General features: G+C 33.8%; 1 protein-coding gene across 1 annotated transcript in view; it reads right to left on the bottom strand.

The window, feature by feature from the left end:
* The window catches only part of LOC118191422 (ras-related protein Rab-8A-like), a 62,611-nt gene that overhangs the window by 11,507 nt on the left and 23,644 nt on the right, over positions 1-27,460 (bottom strand). The window contains exons 2-4 of the mRNA XM_035362224.2: positions 20,517-20,577; positions 6,468-6,528; positions 6,039-6,116 (exon numbers count right to left, since the gene is read on the bottom strand). Of these exons, the coding sequence (XP_035218115.1) occupies positions 6,039-6,116; positions 6,468-6,528; positions 20,517-20,577 (200 nt within the window). The remainder of the gene's footprint in view (positions 1-6,038; positions 6,117-6,467; positions 6,529-20,516; positions 20,578-27,460) is intronic.

Raw genomic sequence — 27,460 nt, 5'->3', positions numbered from 1 at the left:
AGCGGACACCTTCAAATAACAATATCTGAAATTTTATTCCGATTGCTTTAGCGGAGTTTAGCTCTAAAGGAGGAAGTTTTTTTTTTATGACCGCCCTATATGTTAAATTATAACATGACTAGTTGATAATTTTTATGAATATTTGTGGCATTATATTAATTAATAAAATTATTTTTAATAATAAATATTGTCTACCTTGTAAAGAATCGTTTATCTTGTAAGGTTTTACTTTATGCTAACCAGTTATTTTTAGTTTGACTTTCCTGTTTCTCCTGATTTCAGTTTCCTGCCGGAGGAATGTTAATTTTGTGTGACGTAGATGTAAATTTTAAACGTGTTTAAGCAGTATTTAATCTGGTTTCAAAAGTTCAGTAGAGTAATAGCGGACTTAGTTCCGATGCTTATGCTGCGAGATTAAAATTAGCTCTCTATTTAGGTGTTTGACACCTTCCAGTTTATACCATGGGTGTCTAAACTATGATCGTTTGAGGGCTGCATTGCAAAGGGAAAAAAATTGTGGGGCCGCATTGGAAAGAAAAAAAAATTGCGGGCCCACACATACAATATTTTTAAACAAATTGAAATAAAAATGAGCTCTATGTTGCTTTATTAAAATAAATTAACTTCTTTTTATGATTAATTTTTTAATTTGAATTAGATATGTATAGGTACATATTTATTATTAATTTGTAAAATTTTTGTTTCATTTAGTTTGGATTCCATAAAGATGGAAAAAATTCAAAGTAATGAGATGGATGAATTTGCTTTTGTGGAGCAAGCAAATCGATATCGGGTTCAATAGACGAGGTTGTAATTCTTAACGCATTTGAAAGATGTTTGTCAGTGATCTTTGCCCTATTTTTGTTTTTTATATGCTTCTTTCTTGGAAATAATTGTTCCCAAATATAGGTGCCAAAAAAGTTGAAGACATTAATAAAGCATGATTGTAAAAATTAGAATATTTATCGAGGGGTAGGTAATCTTTATAAAAATTCCAGTAAGGAAACATTTTAAAATTTTTCTTTCAGTTGAATGTCAATTTGCAGTTGACATTCAACATAGCACCACGACATGAGTTAGATTGAGTTGCAACAGCATCACGACATACTAAGATGTTTTTATTTAAATTTTTATTTTAAAATAAATGCCAACTAATCTATTATAAATGAATCAAATTGAAACATTTATTTAAAAAAATGTTTAAACTTAAATACTTTCATAATTTGCGTTTGGTCCGCATTTTAAAGACTTTTGAGCCGCACTTTAGACACCCATTGTTTATATTGATATTCCTCGGCTCGGCGTTGCTGTGTGCAGTCGGTTTAGCGTTAGTTTAAGCTAAAGGAGCCTGTCATTAATTTGTTAGTGATTGTTACATTCTTATTTTCCGTTACGTAGCCATACAAGTGGTGGTGATTTGAGAGCACAAAGTTTGTGCATCTGTTTTAAATTAGATTTAAGTAAAAAGGTTATTTAAACCTTTCATCTACAGTATTTATTCTTAAAGACATAGCGAGAATTCGCTACCTAGTCTTCGACATAGGGTTTAAGAGTGTATGTTCCCTAAGAATACACGAAGACGCTATAATCTTTGCTATTATATAAACGAAACAAAAATTAAAAAAAAAAAAAAAAAAAAAAAAAGCGAAAATGCTTAAAAAGCCGATAAGCTTTAAACTTTTAAGAAATTTAACCCATCGATTTTAAAAGAATGCCCGCAGGAACAAGCCCCTAGAATATTTTCAGATTACTTAAGAATCTCTAAAATGAGAAGCATATGAACACTTTGAATTACTTGTCCCTAATTTGAATATTGAGTTAGGTTAGGTTATTTGAATATGGCAAGGAGCACAAGAGTTATTTGCGAAGGCCTTCGTGGAGGAGTTTCTGAGGAAAATTGGCACATATTCGCATTACACATTTGAGTAGTGTTTCTATTCTGGCTGCACTTAAAAAGGTGAATGTCTGTAATTCATCCGGGGTATATCATTATATTCGATTTTTCGTGGTAAATTTTTGGCAAAGTTTTGTCAGAAGGAATAAAAATTTACGGCTAACTTCTTGTGGAATATATGGTAAAAAGGCCGCGGATACCTTTGCCAAGAAGTGCACACACATCTTAACAACTGGATCTAGCAGGGACATTTACCGATCTGCGTTAGAAAATTCTAAACATTTATTTGGGAGGGGTTTGAGCTCGGAGTTACTCAGTCTATCAGATTACATCACTTACTTCAAATAATTGTTAATAAGTCAAAAGACCAACCCGCACGTTACTTACGTATTAACGCAACCACCTTAATAGAAGTCGCTAAAAGAAGTCGCCAAATTTTCAGAATGTGCCAAACTCTGGCAATCATGCGCATAACAATTCTTCAGTCAAACAATGCCGCTATTTTCGTATGCCATTTTTTTTTTGGGGGGGGGTTGTTGTTGTATTCCAAGTTCCAACGTTTTTTTTTTTTTTTTTTTTTTTTTTTTAAATCAAATCTTGATATTTTTTGCATTAAATTTAGTTTTAAAGTAAGAGCTTGTAAAATTTACCAGTAAAAGAAGAAACTGCGATAAAATTTCTGCAAAATTCAGCAGAAATACAGAGTTTTTTTTTAAAAACTTTCTAAAGAGAATGCGTTTCGTAGATAGCCGCTATTTCCTCGGTTTGAAAGTCGTCCATTCTCCACAACTTTCTGATGATGCTCTTTTAAGCGAAAATAGATAACTGTGTTCTTCGGGAGAAGAACAGACAAAGAAAAATGTAGAAAGGTTTGCTTAAGAATGTAAGTGTTTTATTTTTTTAATGTAGCATGTAATCTTTATTTATTAAATAAAATTCGTACTTTAAACTGCTAAAGTATATTTTCTTTTCATATCCTGATGATGTTTACCGATCGATAGTTCGGGAATCTTTCTTTAAAAGGGCGCGAAAACCACCAGCTTGCATTCGATAAGTAACTTCTGCCTTTACATCTGTAAAAAATCGCCAAATTGCCGCAAGATGGTTGCGTTAATACGTAAATACCACCCACACTATAACCTATCCCATATAAAAATTTGCATGTATTTGCGGTACAAGTGAATGCAGATTTCCGAAAAATTATTATGCTTGAGAACTAATAAAAATTTGAAAATATATATTTTAATCTTCTAAAGCAGGGATGTCAAACTCATAGGTACACTTGGGCCAAACAAACAAGGTTTAACTTTAGGCGGGCCGAAAAAAAAAAAAAAAAAAAAAAAAAAAAAATAGGCGTGCCGCAAAAATAATAAAGCAATATATCGTACAAAACTATGATTGGAAAACTGAGACCATGAGGTTCGGCCACATTCGGCTATCGGGGGATGCGTACAAGTTCTGAGTGCACGTGTCCCCCAAAAGCCGAAGGTAGCTGAACGCAAGCTATTCACACGCATTTGTAATTTAAGTAGTGAGTGTGTCAGCTCGCTGTGAGTAATCTAACAACACTGAATAAATTATCGTTAATTACTTAGCAGTAAACATTTCATTTTTTTCTTCGTCGATATGTTATTTTATTATTATATATTATTATTTGCCAATATATTGACCGGGCCGCAAAAATATTTGTTGTGGGCCGCATGCTGCCCGCGGGCCGCGAGTTTGACATCCTTGTTCTAAAGTTTCCTTAGCACATCTATTTAGCGACTCTTCTCAGCCAGCATAGGGTTAACAGTAAACTAATAAGGCATAATAAAATGCATTCTGCATAGAGCTTGATATGATGTATTAAATAGTTATTAAATGCATACACTAAGAGCGTGGTGTAATAATAACAAAAACCCGAATTTAAGCAAGGCTGTGGAGTCAGAGTCATGGAGTCGGAATTGGGGAGATTTTGGGGTAAAAGGAGTCGGATCTGGAGTCGCTAAAAACAGGTCGACTCCCACTCCAGTTTTTGTTGGACAGTTTGAATTTGAAATGGAATTAAAAGGAATTGAAGAAAATTAATGACAAGCTGAGTTATTATTTTTATTTATGAACTGTATACATTAATAAATAGTTATTTGCTATTTTATTAACCTATTAATAAATAAATATAAGGATGGATGTGATATTTGCCATCAGCAATTAAACTGATTAATTTAGTTACAAATCTTACTGGTAAATTTAGATAAGCAGCAATAGCAGCAAGAACTCACGAAATTGATGCCATTCTTAGGAAGCGAGCAGGAAAAGGAGCAATTATTTATCAAGCAACGCGATAAGGAAGCACATATTGAAGAGCTTTTAGAATTAAGAACTTTTTTAGAAGAAGCAGATAATCCTAATGTTTCACTAACAGAAAGACTGTGGAATGATCTTGCAGAATTGGAAACTCTTCTTTCTACACCGTATATAGCCACAAAAAAGCTGCAATCTGAAGAATTGACAGGAGGCGAGAATGGAAGAATGGGATGTTTGTTCTTTCTGAAATGGAGGGTTTATTGCAGAAGGAATCATTTCTTCAATAAAGAAAAGAGAAACTAGTTGAGATAAGAGATCCTGATGGGTTCAATATACGTAGATCCGAAACACCGAATTTTCTTGGATAATGAACAAATTAAAAAGGCAAAGAAAGTCATCTATGAACTTTCATAAATAATGAAATTATTCTCAGAACAATTGGTGAATTTGAATCCGGACAGTCAAACTGCAGACATTGAAATTGAGTCTCTATCATCCTCTTCTAGTGACGAATTGGATTTTAAGAAATATTTTTGGATAATATTGAAAAGGCTAAGACAAAGCAAATGAAAATAAAAAACCAAGAGCCTTTAGATATAGAAATGAAAACATACAAGCAAGATTTCTACACGGCCTTTGAAGAAATAGAGAAATATGATCGCGCTTGCAAGATACCTCTTTTAGAACTTATAAAATTATATCCTGAAAAGTTAAAAAAAGTAAAGCCCTAACAGTAACAGCTCTTCCTCCTACTAAAGTTAGTGTGGAAAGACTCTTCTTAGCTCTGAAGTTTATCAAATTGGATCTATGGGTCTCCAACAAAGAAGATCTTGCCGAAGCTATACTGTTTCTTAGAAATAACTAATGCCAGTTATTCTGTTTCATAATATAAATTTCATAATTAATATAAATAATTTGCTATGTCATCAATTTTTTTCTGTAACATCTATTACTTCTTTTATATTAAAAAATAAGCTGTAACCCATGCGTATATGTTTACATATACGCATGAGTATTTACATTTACATTTACAAATAAAATTATTGTGTAAAATTATTATTATCAAAATAAGTGTTCTATATGAACAAGTAGTCAAAATAAAATATTGTAAACAAACTAAAAGTCAAAAGGAATATAGGGCCTTTTCTTTAATGTAACAATGCAGTAAACTTCATACAAAAAGTTATTAGTAATTCTTTTTTATTTACTCCGGAGACTTGAATTTTGTAACTGCTATTTCTCCTGAATAATAATAAATGGATCCTGTTTTTTAAACTTATCGTCTGATTATTTAAGCTACGACTAAAGCTGATACATCACAAGGAGTCGTCAGGATGGGTGTACCCAAAAGGAAAATAATTCCAATGGAAGAGAAAAAACTTTTTTAAGTGCAAGTTGTGTCTGTTTTTTACAACTGAAGAACTGTGAATTGTGATACAGCTTTTCTTCGAATTTTGAGCGCGTCTCATAGTTAGAACCGCATGATTTGGATATCGTCTGCTGGAAAGAAGTGAAGAATTTCAATCATTTATGCTGTGTTTTTTTATTTATTTATTTATTTTTGTGCAATTGAAGAATTGTGAATTGTGATACAGCTTTGTTGTCGCAATTTGAGCGCTAAATTTAAGGGCGAAGTTATATATTTCCTTAGTATATTTTTTTAAATGATCTTCGGAATTTATAAGTCACATAGGTTTGCAGAAATCTGTTTTAATTGCAAAAATCGTCTTGTATTTGGGAAAATGCGTTACTGGCGCTGAATAAATCACTGGATAACATACCTTTCTCCCTTTGAATATTAAACAGGTGTTAAAATTAATATGTAAGCTAAGTAATTTATAACAAAAATATTTATTACCTCTTCTACATTTCTGAACCAGTATGAAAGATGATTAAAGGAATCCATGTTGGTTACATCGTACATCACAAGAATGCCCTGAAACACATTATTCATAATTAGCTTGCATAAACTAGGTACTAATAATTTTAATAAAATAAGAAAACTTTAAGTTATTAGGGGCTTATTATCCCTGTCAAAGTTAATAGTAAATAAGTATCCTGTTACTGAAATTTAAATCCGATATCGTTACAGTATCAACATGAAACTCGAACTCTGGACTGAAATAAATCCTTTCTCTTAAAACCAGTAGAAACTACCTGTCAACGCAGATTAATTTTCACGGGATAGGTGTTGAAGCCTATCGAATCACTTCAGGTAATTTTTATATTTACTGCATTTACTGGAAATGTCTGCCATTGGCTGGAAAGCTTGAAAATGGATGCTTACCATGGCTCCTCTGTAGTATGCTGTCGTTAAAGTGCGAAACCTCTCTTGTCCTGCCGTATCCCTAGAAAAAAGTAATAAAACATGATTTACTTTTCCTCAAGATTAAAATTAAATGATAATAAGAAATCATAAGAATGTTTCTGTGTTGAAATAAAAAACAATTCCTTTCCTGTGAAACCAAAGATTTACTAAGCTTCAGAAGAAAATGAAATAAACTGCGTGAAAATAAAATTATCATGTATGCTTGTAAGGTATTTTTTCCTTCCTTTCCGCATGTCATCGTGGTGTCCTCGCGGGACGCGTATTCGGGAGGTCTAAGGTTCGAATCGACGGCATTACGGATTTCTTCAGTTTCCAGACACCGAATATTAAAAAACAATCTAAAAACTATACCTGAAATTTTTCTGAGGTTGAAACCATTGACAATGGTTGGTTACTCAGTGGTTAAGAAAGATGGTGACTGCAAAGTGATAGACCCGATTTCGAAGAGTAACACTTGAATTGTTTTGATTACCTTATCTACATGTAAAAGCATGCTAGAAATCCAGCCCAAACCAGTATCTTACGGCCTATCAAAGTCCTTTTGGATAGGGGGCCCACCAGCGGTCGAGCGGTAAAGTCACTGAATACTGGTAGTTCTGTCCGAGGTTCGAATCCCGCGAACGGGCTGGCTGCATGGGCGTTTTCGTGGTTTTCCCCATGTGTAACGTGTATACTAGTGATGGGAAACTTCGGTACTTTCTTGTACCCGGTACGAGAGTAACGGGTACAGACAAGTACCCGGTACAAAATACCCGTTACTCAAGTAACCGTTACTTTGAAAAGTACCGAAAACCGATTTCAAGTACCGAGTACCCAAGTAACGATTTGGAGTACCGAAGTAATGAAATACCGGAGTAACGGTTTGCTGTACCGGAGTACCCTAGTAACGGTTTGATGTACCGGAGTACCCTAGTAATGGTTTGGAGTACCGAAGTACCCTAGTAACGATTTGGACTACCGAAATACGCAGCTAACGATTTTGCGCACTGAAGAACTCTGCCACGTCACCACGTGTTTGATTTTATCTGTACGGAGTAAGATTTTGAATATCAGAAAACATGTCAACTACGGAAGTGTCTGAGGAGCAGGCCATTCATGGACACAAGTAGAGCATATCACCATTTCGCAAATACAACCAGATACTACTGTCCTCGTACCAAAACCGAAGTGAGCTGAACCCTCATCGATCCTCCAGTAACGAATACCGAAATACCGAGAAGAGACGCATATTTTCGTTACAAAGTAGCGAATACCGAAAAGCACCCGTTTCGGTACAGAAGTAACGAATACCGAAAAGTACCCGTTTCGGTACAGAAGTAACGAATACCGAAAAGTGCCCGTTTCGGTACAGAAGTAACGAATACAGAAAAGTGCCCGCTTCGGTACAGAAGTAACGAATACCGAAAAGTACCTGTTTCGGTACAGAAGTAACGAATACCGAAAAGTACCCGTTTCGGTACAGAAGTAACGAATACCGAAAAGTACCGATTTCGTAACTGAAGTACTTGGATGTACCGATTTTCAGTACCCGTTACAAAATACCCGGTTCGGTAATACCGACTCATCACTAGTGTATACGAGCCAGTTTCCCTTAGAAAGTCCTCCACGAATGCATCCATTCCCTTAGGTAGATAGCCCTCGAGGCTTTGCCATAATCACCCACACCCACACCCTTTTGAATAGGAGCGCTGAGCAGTGGTAGTTTGATCCGGTTCGAATTCCTCAAATGCACGGCAGTTTTTGTAGCTTTAGCAAAGGGTGACATAAGTTTGAGCCAATTTTCCTGAGAAAAATCTCCATGAAGTCATTCCTGCCATTAGATAGTTACTCCTTGTGAATTTTACTGGCAACCGAGGGGTAAGGTTGCTGAACACTGGTAGTTCGCCCTGGTATCGACTACCGGCGAACAAACTAGCTGATGCATGGTTGGTTTTCGTCTCGCCATGTGTAACGTCGATACGAGCTAGTTACCGTTAAAATGTCCTCCAAGGAAACATCCTTACCTATAGGCAGATAGCCCTTCGTGTTGCTTTGCCTTAATCAATTAGCCTAACCTAACTTCATGTATTTTACATGATTACAGGAATTTACAATTAAATAGTAAAACGCATAAGCAAAATAAACCAACTATTCGATCCTAGACGTCTCTTATACACCAGTACTAGGTGATTCTGATGGAAACGACAATACCAATACTTTCAAGACGAACATCTTCGAAACTGATTGAGCGACCATCTAGTTTTATAGCTCAATTCTGGTGAGTCTGAAATTGTTTTGCGTAATTTGTAATAATAATTGATTGTAAGAAATCAACAGGACGTTTCTGAATTGAAATAACAGTTTTATTTGTGTTGTAGCAAAATCTTAGTTTCCATATCAAATAGAAAAATTTTTTTATCACAAAAAAGAATTTTCATGTTAAAAAATTTAAGGGCATTCTCAGAGCAACGGATGACCAATTCCAACATGGAAATTGCTTTGAGGATTGCCGTTAGGGAAAATGTCGTGCAGTTTACAACACACCGATTACGCACTTCGTCGCAAATTACCAAAAGCAGCTGCCATATATAACATATTTCTAGGTTTCCATAGCTCTTGCAAGCTCTACCGATTATTATCAATCAGCATCCTAAGTAGTTGTGAGCAAGGGTCTCTTTCGAAGAATTTGAATTTATACAATCATAGTATGCATTTCCTTTCAGAAGTTTCCTTCGGAAACATCATTTGAGCCTGATTGACCGTTTGTAACAATAGCTGACGGTTGGCCGGATGTCTATCACAAATGTATAGACAGCAAATCGCTTTACCACCAGCTATGCATCATTATTTGTGAGCACACTTTTGGACTGCATTTATGACATGTGTTAGCAATGAGTTGCAATATTCAGAGATATAGAAGATCGAAAGAATATATCTATTTTAAGTTAAAGCAGGCAACAGTTAAGATATAACTCCATTTTTTTATTTTTTGGTATAGTCGAATTCTACAATCCATTTACTTTAATCATTATTGCATGCCGTTCAACTACCTTTTTTTTTTCCTATGCGATGGAAAAAATGTACGTCAGAGCCATTCACCACTAACGTCGAGTGTCTTAAGACATGAATAAATTTCAAAACCGTATCTCAGGATAAATGTTGATCGATTGATTGTATGATTTTATTAATTAACTGATTAAGGGAAAGCAACTAGATGGCTATTTGGCTATGGGGAGGGTTAGGCCTTTGTGGATAACTTTTTAAGGAAATTGCTCATTTTTACATTACACATGGGGAAAAACACGAAAACTTCTACCTTTAAGCCAGTTCGTTCGCCGGGATATGAAGTCAGGTCGAGCTGACAGTCTTCAACAATTTTACCTCTCTCTCACTAGTGGCAAAACAAATAGTTTCTGTTACCTCGAATAATAATGAAGAGGAAACACGCGTACACTGAAAAAAGGACTATTTCCCTTGTGGCGCCGAATGCGTGGAATCTCGCTAAATAATGAGAATTATAAGGTGAACAATTAAGTAGTTAGGTTCATAAGAAAACACATATACTCGAGTAGTAGATAATCAACCTTTAAACATGCATCGCAATTAGTTTTTGCAGATCCAGTATGCTCACTGAGAGAATATTCACCTTTTTGTCAACGTAAATAAACGGTTTTTGTCCTGTTGTAAAACAGAAACATTTCGGGTTAGGAAACTACAAGCATTAACTTTAACTACCTATGTGGTTAATGGATCTTCATGTTTTTATCCTAGACATTAAATTATATTTACTTTTTACTTCCTTGTACGAAGTAAAAAGGAAGTATTGTAATCGCGAAAAGTTTCAGGCAGCATATTTCAACAAAAATATCCATTTTGACCGCTATCGAATGCAATTTAACGATGTTTTTGCGTCATATCTGTACCTAAAGACAGAATAAAATACTCTTTTCCTTCAAAAAAATTATAAAACTTCTTTAAAATGAATTCTGAAGAGAATTTTTCGTGGCGTCTGTACGAACGTATGTACGTACGTGCGTACGTACGTATCTCGCATAACTCAAAAACGAGTAGCCTCAGAACGTTGAAATTTTGTATATAGGACTGCTATAACATGTAGATGTGCACCTCGTATTTTGGTTGCAATCGGCCGCACCAAACGTATATAAATATATTTATATATAACCCACTCTATTACCCGACTCAGTGGGATCTCAGTTTCTTTACTCTTATATGTTTGTAAATTGTACATTTTTTTCTTTAAAAATGATTGAATTATGTTATTTTTACCTTCCGGTTAAGGATTTTATGCCTTTAGTAAATCTGTGTGCAATATGTTTAGAATTATCAGCAATTTTAAAGTTGTTTAATTGCCGCTAAGCCTGTTTTAATGCCGGCCATTGATGTTTACATTTGAAACAGGAGACTAGTGGATTTGTTGCCAATCTAGAGAAACGTAGCTTCGCAACAACAAAGATAACGCGTTCATTTATTACTACCAATTAAATCATGCTTAATTCTTTCTGGATTTTTTTCGAGGAAATAAGCGTTTGAAATTTACTTCGTAATTTTTAATATAGATATTTTGAGTTTTTATGTATTTTTGCCTTCTCGCGAAGTGAGAACTGAATTAATTCAATGAGAAATACTCAATCGTCTGTGAAAAACTATTTCTTTTTTGTTTTATTTGCTTAATTTCTTTTATACATCGTTCTAGCTTTATTATAGTACTTGAATAGAACATGTGGCAACGATTAGATAATTCTTTAAATGATATACATTTTGTGCATTCTGAGTTATAATATGAATGAAATATAATACTGTTAAGTAAACCTAGCGCCAGAGTATCGCTATGGTAAACAAAGTGAATTTTAAAGAATGCATTTATTCTATTGTGGTTTATGCGCTGTCGGCGAAGTATAGGTTTAATCCAATCTAATAAGTTTAAATAAAATGCAAGAAAAAATGCGTATAATTTAATATTCCGTACAGGGATGTCATGTGGTGTACACATCAGATGTTTTTTATCTCATAGAAGCCACTGGGCATTTCATTTCGGAACAGGAGACATGAAAACTGTGCAGTGCCCTCATTGAGACTCGATATCTGGACCTACTGCTTTCTAGACGGAAGTGCTTTCCCGTTACACCACAAAGGCGCGCAATAAGAAGGGAGAAAAACATTACATTCTTCTCTGCTTTCAGAGCGACTGGAGAGGACTGTGCCCATTTGTGAACATGATGGTAACGAATTATCGTCCGCCACTTTTTAGTTCGGGTGCCATTGTAGAGACCATTGGGCATTTTATTTCGGAGGAGAAAACGTGAAAAATGTGCTATGCCAGGACTTAAGGGGACTCATACACCTTAAAATCCATAAGATGTTCGAATAGGTGACTATTGCAAGAATTGGGATAACTTATTCATTTTAAAAGCAATTACTACCAACTTTTTGCAGCTGATTACATAATATAGCTGATTTCTGAAATAGTCATCAGAAAGTTTGTGTTGCCACAAATACTTTTATTATTTAATCCGCTTTGTGACAACATTTTTCGTCATGTTTCCACCTTGCGCGCACAGTTTAAAATATTCTGCTTCATAATTTAATTCCATATTTAATATATAGCTTTTATAACATCTGGAAACTACTGTGAACCTAAAATTCTAAAAATTTCATGTTAAATTTTTATTTTATTTTGAGTTGAGTTTATAAAATGTATTTTATTAAAAAATTTGTAATGTTTTCGTCCATAAAAATTTTCAATATTAAAATATTCATCAGATTGTTGGTTCAGTTGGAATATAGTGCCCATATAAAGAATTCCATCCAATTTCAAGTATGTACCATTAGCCATTTTTAAAATATCATCCGCGCAAGGTGGAAACATGGCGAAAAATTTTGTCACAAACAGGGTTAAATTACAAAAATATTTGTGGCAACACAAACTTTCTGGTTACTAGTTTCCAAGGCAGCTATATGATGTAGTCAGCTATAAAAAGTTGGAAGTAATTGCTTTTAAAATAAATAAAATATCCCAATTCTTGCAATAGTCACATATTCGAAGATCATGAGGGGTTTAAGGTGTATGAGTCCCCTTAATTCTAGACTTTTCGATTACTGTTCGGATTGTAGTTACATCATGAAGATACTCGGTAAGGAGGACGAAACACTTTACTTTTTATCTTTGCTTGGAAGAAAACCTTTCATTTGGTGCATATAAATATGAAAATGAATTTTCAGATGGCACTGTTAATCTGCCATAACAGATTATTTTCAGACAGCACTGTTAATCTTGCATCTAATCTAAATTCTTGGTAATAATATCAAGAATTCTTAATAAATAAAATCAGCGTTCCATAGCGGATTTTGGGTAATTAGCAGATTTTTCCAATGTGTTTGATTTCTGCAGCCTAAATTCCTGAGTAAAGTTAAAGGATAAGTCATTTTTCACTTGACGGAATTTTAAAAATAATATCCAAATAATGTTATCTTCATTCAATTCAACAGCTTATCACAGCTCGTTCAGAAAGCAGATCACCTTTGTGTATAATTATCTCTCTCTCTCTCTCTCTCTATATATATATATATAAATAATTATATTACCTTAACCTTCTGATAACATAGAAATTTCAAACCTCTAGATAAAGTAATATTTCTCAAACTTACATTACAACCCAACTTTGCCTTCTAAATAGATGGCTGATGTAACGAGCCCTTTTGATCTTTGCTTGAGTGAAATCCTTTGAGAACACTCACGTCTTTCCTAATTTAGATTACTTTCGATTTGTTGAGTAATCGTTCTTTAGCTCACTGATCTGTGACTTCGTTATTAGGATGTTCTGCCTTTGATTAAGCGAGTTTTCCCTTGCTAAAGAGGAAATACGCTCGCATTGTCGGCCGTTGATAAAACGTTATATGATCCATATAATTAAAAGAAAGCTTCATTTGGAATTTGCTTACATTTCATTAGTTAGAAAACTTCTCAGAATTTATCACGCTTTATTTAAACTGATTTTTATCTAGTATTATGTCGAATTTATACTGAGGGCAAGTCTGAGTGTCTTTTCTATCTTCCGAACAGTGAAATGTTTTAAATAATAATAATAATTATATAAAAGGATATGATATCAAACTAAAATTCGTTATCTATATATTAAAACTCGATTTATTTGATAGAATTAATTAACTTATTATTTTGTTAGTTAGCTTATTATTTTGGATTTTCTATAGCCTCTACTTCTATCAGATATTTCTATAGCCTCTACTACTATATATACCTCAACTTCTATCAGAATGCAAATCAGTTTGAAATATTAATAAGCTTCTAGTTTCAAAGTTCATCAAACCGATGACAGGATCATAACTTATTCTGTCCACAAAAATCCCGATTTAGGGAAAATGCAAGATAAAAGTAAGTCCATAGAGACTTAGTACAACCTTTCGAGGACTCTGGTTAATGCTACATGTCCAAACTAATCATCATCATGATGCACCGTACATGCAACATCCATACAATACTTAAACTTTTCGATCAAAGTATCCCCAGCTATTGATTATTTATAGTCAAATTAAATTCCAGCCTCTCGTGGAGTAAGCATATTTATACAAAGCCATGAGGGTCACTACTAAGCTTCTTCCTTTGCTAGAACGACAGTTTGCCTTGGATATTCCTAGGAAAAGAAGATCGTATTATCAGGACTTGTGTTCCTCTTTACTTGCCTTGGAAACATGAACTGTCCTGACTCGGAACAGGGAGCTTACTCAAGCTATGTTCAATAAATTGTGAAGTAGACAATACACACAGGAAGGGTATACGAAACCCTTTATTTTTCTATCTTTACAGCGATTTCCGGAACTTCGGAATACAGAGACCAACCACTTGTGGTCTGAACGTAAGAATATATAAATATTAACTAAAACTCTAACTAAAACTAACTTTGGATTAATATACAAGTGCATAACTTCAAGATTGGCCGTTATATAACAAAATCCGTATGTAGTACAGAGAGCTGCTGAAACTACGATACGTTTGAACTATCAAGAGGATTAAACCTCTGGCCTTGAAGGCAACCAGCAACCGAGTAAAACTACTATGGCAAGCGGCCTGCTTCTAATAACTCCTTCCTCTCTCTCTTGCTTGGCAAAAAGCCACAACTTAAGTACTTGGCGTTAGCAAGACAAATTTGCATAAATAAGTTAAAGCTTTTAATTCTGGACGGAAGTAGAAAATAAGAAGTGATAGTAAAGATTTAAAATTAAATAAACGTTAGTAAAACTTAGGATCCTTACAGTATCATTGATCATTGAAGATTGTATCTCTCAATCCTCTTATCACATTCATTAAAATCTTACACATTATTTAAAATTCTCCATGGTTTTTTGTTACAATATTATCACTAGGAACGTCCACATCTATGAAGGAATATTTACACACAATTAATAGCGATTTCTTCAAAAGAGCTCTTATCTTAAGCACTGCAAACGTTTCTAATCATTCGAATCATTGGAATAAATAATAGAAATGGATCGTGCATTAAAATCCTATGCGGCCCATCTCCTTAGAAGTCATTTGTTGGACTCATTTTTCATATTATTAGATTTTTTAAAAATTTCCTAAGTAATAATCTCTTCTTTCTTTAAATTGGTCATCCCCTTTCTTAAAGGCCTTTAGTGATGTCACGTGATGCCCATCCCCACCGCAGATATATGAAGAAACGCCATTTGTGGTTCTAAATCATGTATATAGTTCCGATCTATTATCTATTATACACCATTATTAAAACATAATTCCGATTTGAGTAAATTCGTCAGAGAACGTTTAATAGCGTAAGCTGACTCTTACCATACTACTTCAAATTTTCTGCTACTGCAATTATCTTGTCGCGATTCCATCGCGAGTGATTAGTCAGAAGAAGCCATCATTTAGTTTGCTTTACTAATATATTACATATTGAGGAAATTTTGTTAAAAGCTGTTTATCTATCATCAGATTGTTTTTGTTAAGTTTTTCAGTCAGATCACCGAGTTAGTGATGATTCTAACTGAAAGGAAAACGGGAAGAAAAATCGTCTGACAGTCTGCTAATTTTGCTAATTTGATTACTTGGTATTTTAAGAGTAATAATATAACGGAGAGATTTAAGAGTAATAATAAGATAGTTTAATAGATTTAAGAATAATAATATAATGTGTAACTCCAATTCCTTGCAACAGTTTTTCATTAGGTTTAAAGAGGCTTTACAGATTTCAAAAGAACCCAACACAGGTCTTATTTCCTTCAAGATACGAAAATGTTATTTTTTAAGATGAAAATATATTACATTAAAACTAATAACAACTCTAGCGTTCACTAAAGCCTACAGATTTAAACAAAAAGCGAGAATTAACTTACAAAGGCCTAATAGTAAACAAATGAAAGAAACTAAAATGTAAAGAAACTAAAATGTAAAGTTAATTCAAGACTCAAGAAACAAAGAAGAAAGCGAAGAGTTAAGAAGCTTAAAAGAAGAGTTAAGAAACAAAGCATCAGTGTGATAAATAAAAGCAAAAGAACCGAGATTAACTCTGGAAAATCAACGATATTCTCAAAAGCAGAGGCTAGTAGCAAACACATCATCTTGAATTTTGAAATTAGGCAGCATGTAATCTCAAGAGTGATGCTAATTTTAGAGATTCTCATTTCCTGAAAATCTATCTCAGGTTTCTCTTTACATTTTATTTATTGCTCTTTACTTAATTTTGTTAGGTTTTTCTTTTCTTTATTTTGATATTACTTGTCATTCTGGTATCAGGTTATCCTTTGTGAGCTTGGTATATATTTCGTCATAATAATTGTGCCTATTATTGAATTGTTTTTATTTTATTCCGTTTATTTGAGCAATGGAATTTGTAAGGAAGAGAAGGATTTTCCTTCTCGAAGAAGAGAGAGATCTACACTAAGTTCTTCGAAAACACATAGAGAATTTATCTACAATTAATGCCACAAAAGAAGGAATTTGGCCTAATTTTAAATTCTGTGCATAGGAATTTCTTAGCAGACGATTATTTTCAAATCTATGAAAATCGCATAGTTTTCTGTCAGCCTATTGAGTAGCAAAACTTCAAATGAAGTAGAAAAAATTAGAACTGAATATAACTCTTTAATATTCAGTACACTAAAAATGAAATATGTATGACTTTTATGGATGAAATATCTTTAAATTTATCCCATTAATTGTTTTTCCCCCCTTCAGAGCAGTTACAGTTTTGAAGGATGATTCACATGAAACCGTAATTCCGAAATTTCTCAAATTCTTCCGAGATTTTAATCATTTATACATGCTTTTATTTTAATATGTAATTACCTAAAATTCAGAATGAAGTGGACACATTTTAGGCATAAAGGAAATCGTTTTTATAAATAACGAACTTTGGATGCAATGATTTATAAAACATTCGTCCTTGGAAATGTATGCATAGAAATGATATGCTCATTTTAAGCATTCTAGAAATGGAATAATTATCTGCATTTATTTTCACTAAAGAATATTAACTATTGCGACACTGCATGGATTTGATAGATATCCTACGCAAGATGATTAATGATGCCATTGCAACAGGTGTCTCGAATCAGTGTAAAATTTTGCCTCATACTTTTGAATTTTAATACCTTTCATCCGCAGCTACTTTATTTTCTAAATTCTGGAAACACCCAGAAGAATTTTGTAAGGAAGATGCTTTTAACAAAGAATTAAAATAACAGAGTAAACAGTAAATCAAAATGCAGGTCAAGCGAGTATTCAATGTTAGTCACAAAAATATGTACTGTACTTGCATAGATGAACTTGGCACATTTTCTGACGATTTTTTTGTTGTTATAAAATGCATTGTAGCTTTTTGTTTACTGTTTTACGTTAAATCAAGATAATCATTAGAGCAAGGATTGATTACAAAATTAAACTAAGTATATTTCGAATTTAAATGATAACTTTTATGATTATCATATTTATTTTTTGAAAATAGAGCAAAATAATGCAATAAATTTCGTACATATGTTACCGTGAAAGACCGAAATTGGAGAACGTCGACTTTCACCGGAGAATATCAACATTCACCAAATACGTCGGTGAAAGACCGAATATTTCACTACATTCTTGTATATTCGGACCCTCACCGGTGTATGTCGACAATCACAGATACGCTCTGGTGAAAGTCGAAAAGAGAGGTCATTAAGTGCCATAATAGTTTAAGTTGTTGCAATAAATAAGATTTGAATGACATAATTTAGTAAGTTTTTTATTACTGTTATTTTATTTTCTCATTTACAACGTACTGTATAATTAAGTAAGTTTTTAACTTCTATTATTTTCCTTTCTCATTTGAATGTATTGTGTGTTTTAGGTCCTCATGTTCTTAAGTTCTTATTTCAAGTCTCAAGTGCGTTTATTCGCGACTGAATTACGGAGAAGAAAATATAATATTGTTATATGTTCAACATTCACCATTAGACATTGACCGGTGTAAGTCAGAAATAAGAGTATTTGGAAAATATTTCGGACATACACCAAGAGACTATGTGAATGTTGACATTCTCCAGATTTCGGTGTTTTACCGTAACATATACATATAAGGAAAAAAATCAAAAATTAAAATACACTCTACTATAAAAACATAAAAAATTATGATATACCTACTGAGGAATTATCCGAATGGGATGAAATATTCATTAACTGTGATGCATATGTATGGGAAAAAAACGATCAATATATAGAAGGAAATAAATATCCTGTTCAACATTTAGGAGGAAGTAAATGTTCCTGAGATAAAGCTACATATATTGAATAAATTAATACGATGTTGGCTTTTTTATGACCTTTATGAACTATCATCCGGCTTAGCGTTGATTCGTAGATTTGGCACATGACCTGTGGGATTTCTTGCCAAACTGTCCTATAGTTAAGTTAGATAAGTGACATCTTGTAGGAGAGAAATTCCTTACTTATCAGATTCCGAACATGCTCTAATGTGGAAAAATCTGGTGATCCAGCTGGATATGGAAGTATATGAAAAGAGTGAAATTAATCAGTCAAAATTCCGTCCAGACAGTACAGAGGTCAGTGGAGCATACTGCGGTATCGAAGGGTTCGGATTCGAATCCTGGAGAATGCATGGCTGTCATTGCCCATCCCTTCAAAGGAGATAACGATGACCCATCTATTAGGTGCTTCCACAATAAAGTGGCCATCACTTCGGCCTTTGTAGTGACCAAGCCGAAGTCGGCTAAGTGTCCGCCAATGGGAATACAAATCAGTCAAAATGATTGCCGTATCCTGTAGAAAAGTAAGCCCAGGGGGCTTAGAAAGGAAGGGCAACACAACGAAACGTAGGCTATTGGTTACGTACTGCCGTGTTGCTAAGATGCCTCGAATAACAACAAAAGAGGTCCGATTATCAAATGAAACTCAAACCAGGCCATAATTTCCTGTTGTCGGTTTGCGTGACAAGCGACTACCAAGTCACTATCCAACCGATTTCTTGGATGTCTTCAGACAGATGTTTTCTGCTCATTTTAGATTAGTTTGAACCAGGAGTCATTCTAAAAACAACTCTCCTCCAATCCATGCGATTTCATATTAAATGAGCATGGCACTATTGCAAACGCGCTTGTCAGTGTGCGAAAGTGAGGCGTAATAGGAGTCGTGAGCTATCCATGGACCTGGCGCTTATTGGTGACTTGTCGGATTATTCGAGGAAGTCTACGAAAGTCTGTACTGCACTCTATTTTCCTGTATAATTTCCCTTAATATTAAGGCACTTATCGTACCATTCTACCCGTTTTTAATCTTGTCTTCTTAGAAGACTGCAGCCTGATATGACACTCACTGTAACACGGTGCTTTTGATCTCATAATCGTTTCGAACCGCCCAGTTGTGGCAAACCGCCCAGATACTTAGAGCAGGTGGCGGTCAATGGGCTCTAGATCGGGGTGATCAAGTTGTTCCTATCGAAATGACGCGATGAGATATTGAGTTCGTTTAGCCACGTGTAAACGAGCATTGTCATGAAGAAAAACGATCCCCCTACTCAGCATACCAGGAAATTTGTTTTAAATTGCACACAGCAGTATGTTTAAGGTCCCAAAATACGTCGCAGTATTTATTGGCAAAAAATCCACAAAAACACTCCGTTCTTGTGCCGAAATATAATACACATGATTTTCCGGACTGAAACTGTTTGCTTGAACTTCATTGTCTTGGGTGATGGTGAGTGCCGCCATTCCATGGATTGCTGCTTCGATTCTTTTGTAGCGTAAGGCACCTAGGTTTCGTCGTATGCGACAATTTGGCTTGAAAATTCATCACCTTTTTCACTGTACAGCTGAAGGAAAGTTAAAGCACTACTTAAACTTTTAGTTTTGTGCCACTTCTGTTAACATTTCCGGTATCCAGCGTCTCACAGTTTTCGATAATTCAAACGTTCCTTTATAATTTCATGTAAAACACTTGAAAACCCGACGAAAGTCACCAAATAATGACATAATCATAAAGCATGTCTTCAGTTTCATTCGGTTGTCAACTTTCTACACCAGATCTTCAGTAATGACAGAAAGTCGCCCACTTTGTTCATCATCAGCAAGATTCGTGCCGCCATCTTTAAAAGCTTTAACATAATTCCGTACCATTCCATTACTCATAATGTTTTCTCCGTACACTTCATTAATCTGACGAACTGCAGCTGCTTTCACGTCTCTAGCACTAGAAAAAGAATCAGCGATCATATTTCACAGTCAGCGGGATTCTCAGACGGAGAAGGCATTTTAAATACTCAAAAGCAAATATTAACATAGTCGAAAATTCCCATAATGGCGCCCGTGGGTTGCAAACGAATGTAGGTAAACTGCACCTGTGGAATGTAGACCCCAGGGTTGCAGGACCGGAATTTCTAAACGGTACTTACTTTATAAAACACGCTTGTAAATATTTTAATACATATTTAACTCTACAGCCGCTAAGACATCAGATTGCTCAATTAAATTTTGAAGAAATCTTACCATATTTGAAGTTTAATGGGCATACCATCCAGATTAACTATTTTCTGCTTAAAATCGATACCTGAAAGAAAAGGAAGAAATTAACAAATTTATGTAAAGCTGGGGGAAAAAATGAAATAAAAATTTTAAATCAGTTAGATAAACGCAGAAATTTGTGATAAATTACATTCTGCTTTTGCTGCAGTACTGCACCTTACATTGTTCGTACTACTTTTAAAAACTCATTTTCAACCCCAAGAGATTCAATTCATTTCATTGAACAAGTAAAATAGGTTTAGTCTAATACTTTGGTTGATACATTCAGTGTGAAATGAATCTTTCCCACTTCGTCAAATTCCATTCAAGCACGCAGTTGTAAAATGTGTATAACGTTAAAAAGGTGCAAACAAAACATTTTAATTGGCATTAACTCCCGAGAGGAAAGTTTTACAAACTGATCTTTTATTCAGCATTCATCGCTCAAATTTTCTCATAAAAATATCCTAATAACAGCTTTGTGTACAGCTGGGAAGGTTTCTTTTATTCACAGCTTGCTGGTAGTTTTTATTAAGTTTTAATCTATCGGAATTTAACTTACAACGATGGTTATGAAATCTAAGATTTTTAAATCCAATTAAAAATAACGAAGAAATTTTTCCCGTGTTTCTTTGTATGAAGTTAAAAAACTGAAAATGGCTCAGATTCAATTTCAAGATTGACAAACAAACTGAGAAACAAGTTGGCTTTTAAGGATTTTCTGTTTCATAGGAAATCTAATGCAATGGCACTACACTTAACTCCTTTACGAAATATCAGAAGGTAATCAGACCAGAAGACATATCACAAATTAATTAGTTTCTTCAGACCGGGTACAGTTAATTTGCAATGAGGATAAACTGGGCCCTGTCTGAAAAACGTCAAGTTTCTTTATTGTGGAATAATGGTAAATCAGCGTAGAGCAAAAGTGTCTACGAAAATCGTGAAAAAATGTGGAGGATTGATTACAGTAGTGATATAGCAAATGGCGCTATCGCAGTCAAAGTCCCCTTTTCTCGTATTTGGTAGCTATATTTATCCACCACTGTACGCATAATTTAATTGCACGTTACCCTGAATATATTAAGTCGTCCCATAATTTGCCTTTTAGGTTCTCTGCGCTCTCTTGGGCCATGTGACTTCTTGGTCACACCCTCTACCTTCCCACCTTAGTCCTTCGCAATTCCACGTCCAAACTTTTAACGTCAGGTGTCCACTGGGCATATTTCGCTGAGCCGGTAACATCGCGCTTTGCGCGATAATTCGGCTATAATTGTTCGATTCGGTTCGATTCCATAAATATTACGGTTTCTTCAGTTGAACTAAAAGACGCATGAAGATGGAGTAAACTATCTGCATCAATTTGCTATAAAAACAAGTAGTAACTTTATTTTATTCTCATTTTTAGAGCAGGTTTTGAACAGTGCAGCTCCATTCAAACAGTTACTATTTTAAAGCTAAATGGTAAAGGCAAAGGAACATATTTGGCATGTTTTTGCTTTATAAGTTCTGTTAAATAATTACTAGTAGGAATTTCTGTGCAGTATATGGGGATTCAGCAATAAGCGTAAGCTAATATCAAAGATGGTTCCGTGGCAGAAACTACAGCCTAGAAAACAAGCCTCTTCCCGGAAGATGTCAACGAGGACATCCTTCAAACCCTGGTGGCTTAAAATCCCTTCGTAGCTATTAAGGAGACTCATACACCTTAAACCCCTTATGATCTTCGAATATGTGACTGTTGCAAGAAGAATTGGGATATTTTATTTATTTTAAAAGAAATTACTTCCAACTTTTTACAGCTGACAACATATTATGGCTGCTTTGGGAACTAGTAACCAGAAAGTTTGTGTTACCACAAATATTTTTGTAATTTAGTCCGCTTTGTGACAAAATTTTTCGTCATGTTTCCAACTTGCGGTCATGATATTTTAAAAATGGCTAATGGTACATATTTGAAATTTGATGGAATTCTTTATATTGTAGGGTTTATATTTATTTTAACTAACATTTATTTTAAGTTTAAACTATCTTTCCTGTCAAGCCTTACTTTCCCCTGGAACTGCCAATGCCAGAATATGTAAATTTGAGTAGAACGCGCAAGCATTCAAATTATCAGCGGAAGTAGTATGATTTAAATAGAAGGAAACGAGTTCGGAGAGAGTTATTCTTACTTAGCGAGCGCGGAGGTAGAAATCGAGAATTGAAGAACCCCGCGTTGCGGCCTATGTGCTTGGCGGGAAGTAGTTGCAATTGTTCCAGTGAGCTTCAAGTCTGCTGAATTAGCAGCCGTATTGTAAAACGCGGTGAGTTAGTTATTTGAGAGAGCCTCGTAGTTAGAATATTGTCTTTACTTTCTTTTCAGGTTCTTATTTTTATTTTGACTGCCGAGTTGGCACCGTTTGTAAGCGTCAAGAGAACGCAATTGTAATTCATTACGTTGAATAAAAAGGGACTTAAACCCTTTACAAGACTCTGTGGTTTATACAAGCTTTCACAGTCACCCTTGGTTGCGTGCAAGTTGTAGGCGCGCAACGTTATAATATGGACACTATATTCTAACTGAACCAAAAATCTGATGAATATTTTAATATTAAAAAAATTTTATGCACGAAAACATAACAGATTTTTTTAACAAAATATTTTTCATAAACTCAACTCCAAATAAAATAAAAATTTAACGTGAAATTCTTAGAACTTTTGTTTCACAGTAGTTTCCAAATGTTATAAAAGCTATATATTAAATATGTAATTGAATTATGCAACAGAATATTTTAAACTGTGCGCGCAAGGTGGAAACATGCCGAAAAAAATTTTGTCACAAAGCGGATTAAATTATAAAAATATTTGTGGCAACACAAACTGTCTGATTACTATTTCCGAAAGCAGCTACATTATATAGTCAACTGTAAAAAGATGGAAGTAATTGCTTTTAAAGTATATAAGTTATCCGAACTCTCGAAACAGTCACATATTCGAAGATCTTATGTAAGGTATATGAGTACCCTTAAGGAACTATCAGAGTATGAAGGAAAATTATACTTTAGATTAGAAAATAACTTTGATTATCTTAATTTTGAAAAATATGAGAAGTATAAAAAAACTGCATTATTTATGGAATCGCCCTATGTAATTGTGTTAAATCAGCCTTTAAAAGTAAAATGTTGGTCGTAAAAATAAATCACGTTTTTAGCTATTAATTTTCTATTTCCCGTTAACTTTTACCGAAATACAAGGGTATTGAAAAAAAAAATACAGTTAGAAGAAGCATAAGGTAGGAAGTAATATAAGCACGGACAAAGAGAATTAATTATGCAGAGGAACGATTTTTTATGCGAAATTTGAACTCAGTAAACATTCCTTATGTTTCACAATATATAACCTGATTTCTTCATTTTAATGATGCTGCTATTCCATTATTTACTAGGTATTCTTTTCCCTTCGGATTCTGATTCAATTAGCGTATCCGAATTAATTTGTTCTCCATATGACTTAGATGAACGGGGCTACAGATGCCAAGCTATTTTATTCAATAAGATTTGAAAAATTCACAGTAATGGCATTGTAATGTGAAAACATTGCACATTTTAGAATACAATATAGCTAAACATTAAATTTTTTTTAAAAAATTTCCTATTGCAGGCACTAACTATTATAAGCCTTTGCTACTAAGTAAGGCCGGAAGTGGTGCTCACTTTATTATGGCCTAATCCGGGCCTAATCGAGTCAACGCGGGCACGAGCAATCAGAGTGACTAGCCTCCCATCTGGACAGGCCATTTTAATAGAGATTTTTTTGAAAAATTGGCTAAGACTTCAACGTAGATTCGACGAGTATTTCACACTTACCGTATTTGCCGGCGTACAACGCGCAAAGGTGTGTAACGCCTGGATCTATAATTTCATTCTATAATTATAATTCTTAAGTAGAATCAACTGCTATAATTTTGAGAATTAACGTGAAAAAATTATATATGGAATACAAATCACTGCTTCTTCTGTAGTAAATAGTTCCAAAGTTAATTTCGGGAGAGCGCGCTTTTCGAGATGATTTCTTGGTTGACACTTAAGCGAGAAAATATTTGACTAATTTCTCGACTAAGTCATTCACCTTTATTTGTAATGAATTTCAGAATTGGCACGATTCCAACAGTGCACAAGAAAGAATTATCGTTTGAGTTCAGTCACTTTGGATTAGCTAATAAAACTGAAGAGAATAAGATTTTTCGAAAAGATTTTCAGTCATCTTTGAAAAGTAGGATTTATAGCTACTGAAAAGATTTATTTCAAGCATTTTATTTATTCTTGGGATTTCAAGTTAAAATTGTTTTTAGTTGTTCTTGGGTGGCAAGAGACGCTAAATAATTTTCTGCTCAATATTTTGAATACGCGTTTACAAACGAATAGGAAAAACGTTTTTCTGTATTTTTACTCTTCATTAACTTCAATTAAATCTTTAAATTTTTAATTATTAAATTCTTGTAGTATACAATCAACTCCGATTATTCGGGGGAACGTTTACTGGGGTATGGCTTCGAAAAAAATTATGTTTATTGCGGATCCATGGAAAAATTACTATCGTAAATCGTCATCGCAAAAAAGAAACTGTCAAACTAAAAAAGAGAAGAAAAAGGGAGGCATGCATGGGTTTAACAGCAATAACAAATGGTGTCATAGTATTTTTTATTTGTTTCTATCTCGATGGTGAGTAAAAGATTTCTTCAATAGATGCTTTCTATCTTAATGGATATTTCTTGTTTCCATCGAAACCCGTTACTCTAAAAAAATCTAAATTTGAGAACAATTCGCATTATTTTATAATAGCAGTAATTATCTTCCTCGTCTATTTCGAGAGTATGATTATCTTGACTCCTTATTCAAACAACCGATGGTATTCTGCTTGGATTTTCTAAAAAAACTGAAATTGTAAACCAGTACTGTAAAACAATCTTTACTGGTAAAATATGTGAAATATCAGAAGAAAGACATAAAAATTTAACTTGGTTTATAAGTAAATACAAAAAAGTATTTATTCATAAACTCCAAAATGGAAATGGTGATAATGAAAACGATGATTAGGATATTCTTTTTCTAGTTCAGCACATAATTTTGCATTTTTTTTCATATTTTCTTTTTAGGGTACTTTATTATTTATTATTTTAGGTTACGTTAATTATTACATTCGTTCAGCGTATTTTCTTTTTAGGTCACGTTTAGTTTGAGTTCTCTCTTATGTACAATGGGATCTGTGCTTTAGAAATAAGGGGTTATTCTAGAAATGAACAATTAGCAAGTTAAAGAATGCAAAACTTACTGTGCAATTGATGTATGCCTCAACTATCGATATTTATTTTCGTTGGAAAATTATAAATCGGAGACTTATTTTTGGTTGATTCGATTTTGGTTTGATGTGCTTGTGAATAAGTTTTTTATTGTTAAAATTCTTAGTATAAAAATTTAGTAGCTTAGACGAATAAGCAGACTACTATTTTCATGCTAGCAGTAAATCGTAAATTGGTACTTTTCTTCGAGCCACTGCTTCAGTTCTTTATCAAATTTATATAAAATACAGTCAAAAGTCGTTAATTCGGACACCCATGATCCGGAATGATCTATAATCCGGACCTCAGAGCTACAAACTTTCTGCGCATGCGTCGCGTTGACGCATGCGCGTAAGACCTTTATGGCTGCGAATTTGCGTGTGCGCAAAATACGTTTACGAATGCGCGTTTAATGTATAACGGACGGTATAAGCTAAGCTCTAATTATCTATTTCAGTTAATGTTGCAGATTGCGTTGTTCCTTAATCTTCGAATTGGATCCGGCTTATTATTTTTTGCAGACTGTTAGAGCAATTTTATAAAAGTAAGCTTGAACTTTCGATTATGTCAAATAGAATTTCCGATTTATATTTACTAATATGTAATGGATCTACAAAGCGAAAGAATGTTTCGGTGTCCATTAAACAAAAAGTGGAATTGCTGCAAAAAATGAATAAAGGAATATCCTTTGTTTATCTAAACTTTGTTTATCTTTAACGCCGCGGCGCGCGCAATTAATTGGAAGTTGATCTGTCAGCACTATCCTTATCTTCAGGGCAGATGTTTTTATTTTATTTGGCTTATAATTCCTTTCTAAATGTAGTATTTCATCTCGATGTACTCCGTCTTTGATATGATTTAAATCAAATTCCTCGTCATTATAATTCGCTTCCGATAGCGAAGAAAGTGACAGAGTGTTATTGAAAACGGAAAAATTTCGATTGACAAATTAGTCGGTATTCTCGACACAGCAATTATAGGACTTGAACAGCGGAACTTTGTAACTGAACAAGAAATTATGTCTGTTTATAGAATTAAAGAGAATGTATTATCACATAAAAAACGAAGCAACGTAAACAACTTACATTGAAAGAAATATTTAGTAAAGTAAACAAATAAATATTAAGCTTTTTTTTTTTTTTTTTTTTTTGTAAATTTTGATACACTTTAGATCATAATTGTTCTTTATTTCATAAATTACGGTTTCATATTTTTAATTTTATAATTTCTGCATGCCATTTTACCAGATTTAAATTGATGATCTATAATCCGGAAAAATCGATAATCCGGACTCGCCGAAGTCCCGACGGGTCCGGATTAACGACTTTTGACTGTATATCAAAATGAAGAATATGTCTGTATATAATATATAAATATGTTAGGACATTTATATGATATGACATTTTTCAAAAAAATATGCATTTAATACGTGGTGCATTCATATGTTAACAAGGAACTGAAGTGTTGTTTGCCTGACAGGTTACCTATTATTTATTCCTATCAGTCTGAGATTATTTCGAAGACATAAAAAACTGTTATTGTTTCACGTTAGAGATTCATGAGAGTTGTTCTTTAAACACATTTAAAATGCTTATAATTTAATTTGTAA

The sequence above is a fragment of the Stegodyphus dumicola genome, chromosome 5 (assembly GCF_044657685.1).
Source record: "Stegodyphus dumicola isolate Sdum_Otavi_A_Nest chromosome 5, ASM4465768v1".
Lineage (NCBI taxonomy): Eukaryota > Metazoa > Arthropoda > Arachnida > Araneae > Eresidae > Stegodyphus > Stegodyphus dumicola.
The sequence above is the reverse complement of the archived record's forward strand: the minus strand, read 5'-3'. Positions and strand labels throughout refer to the sequence as shown.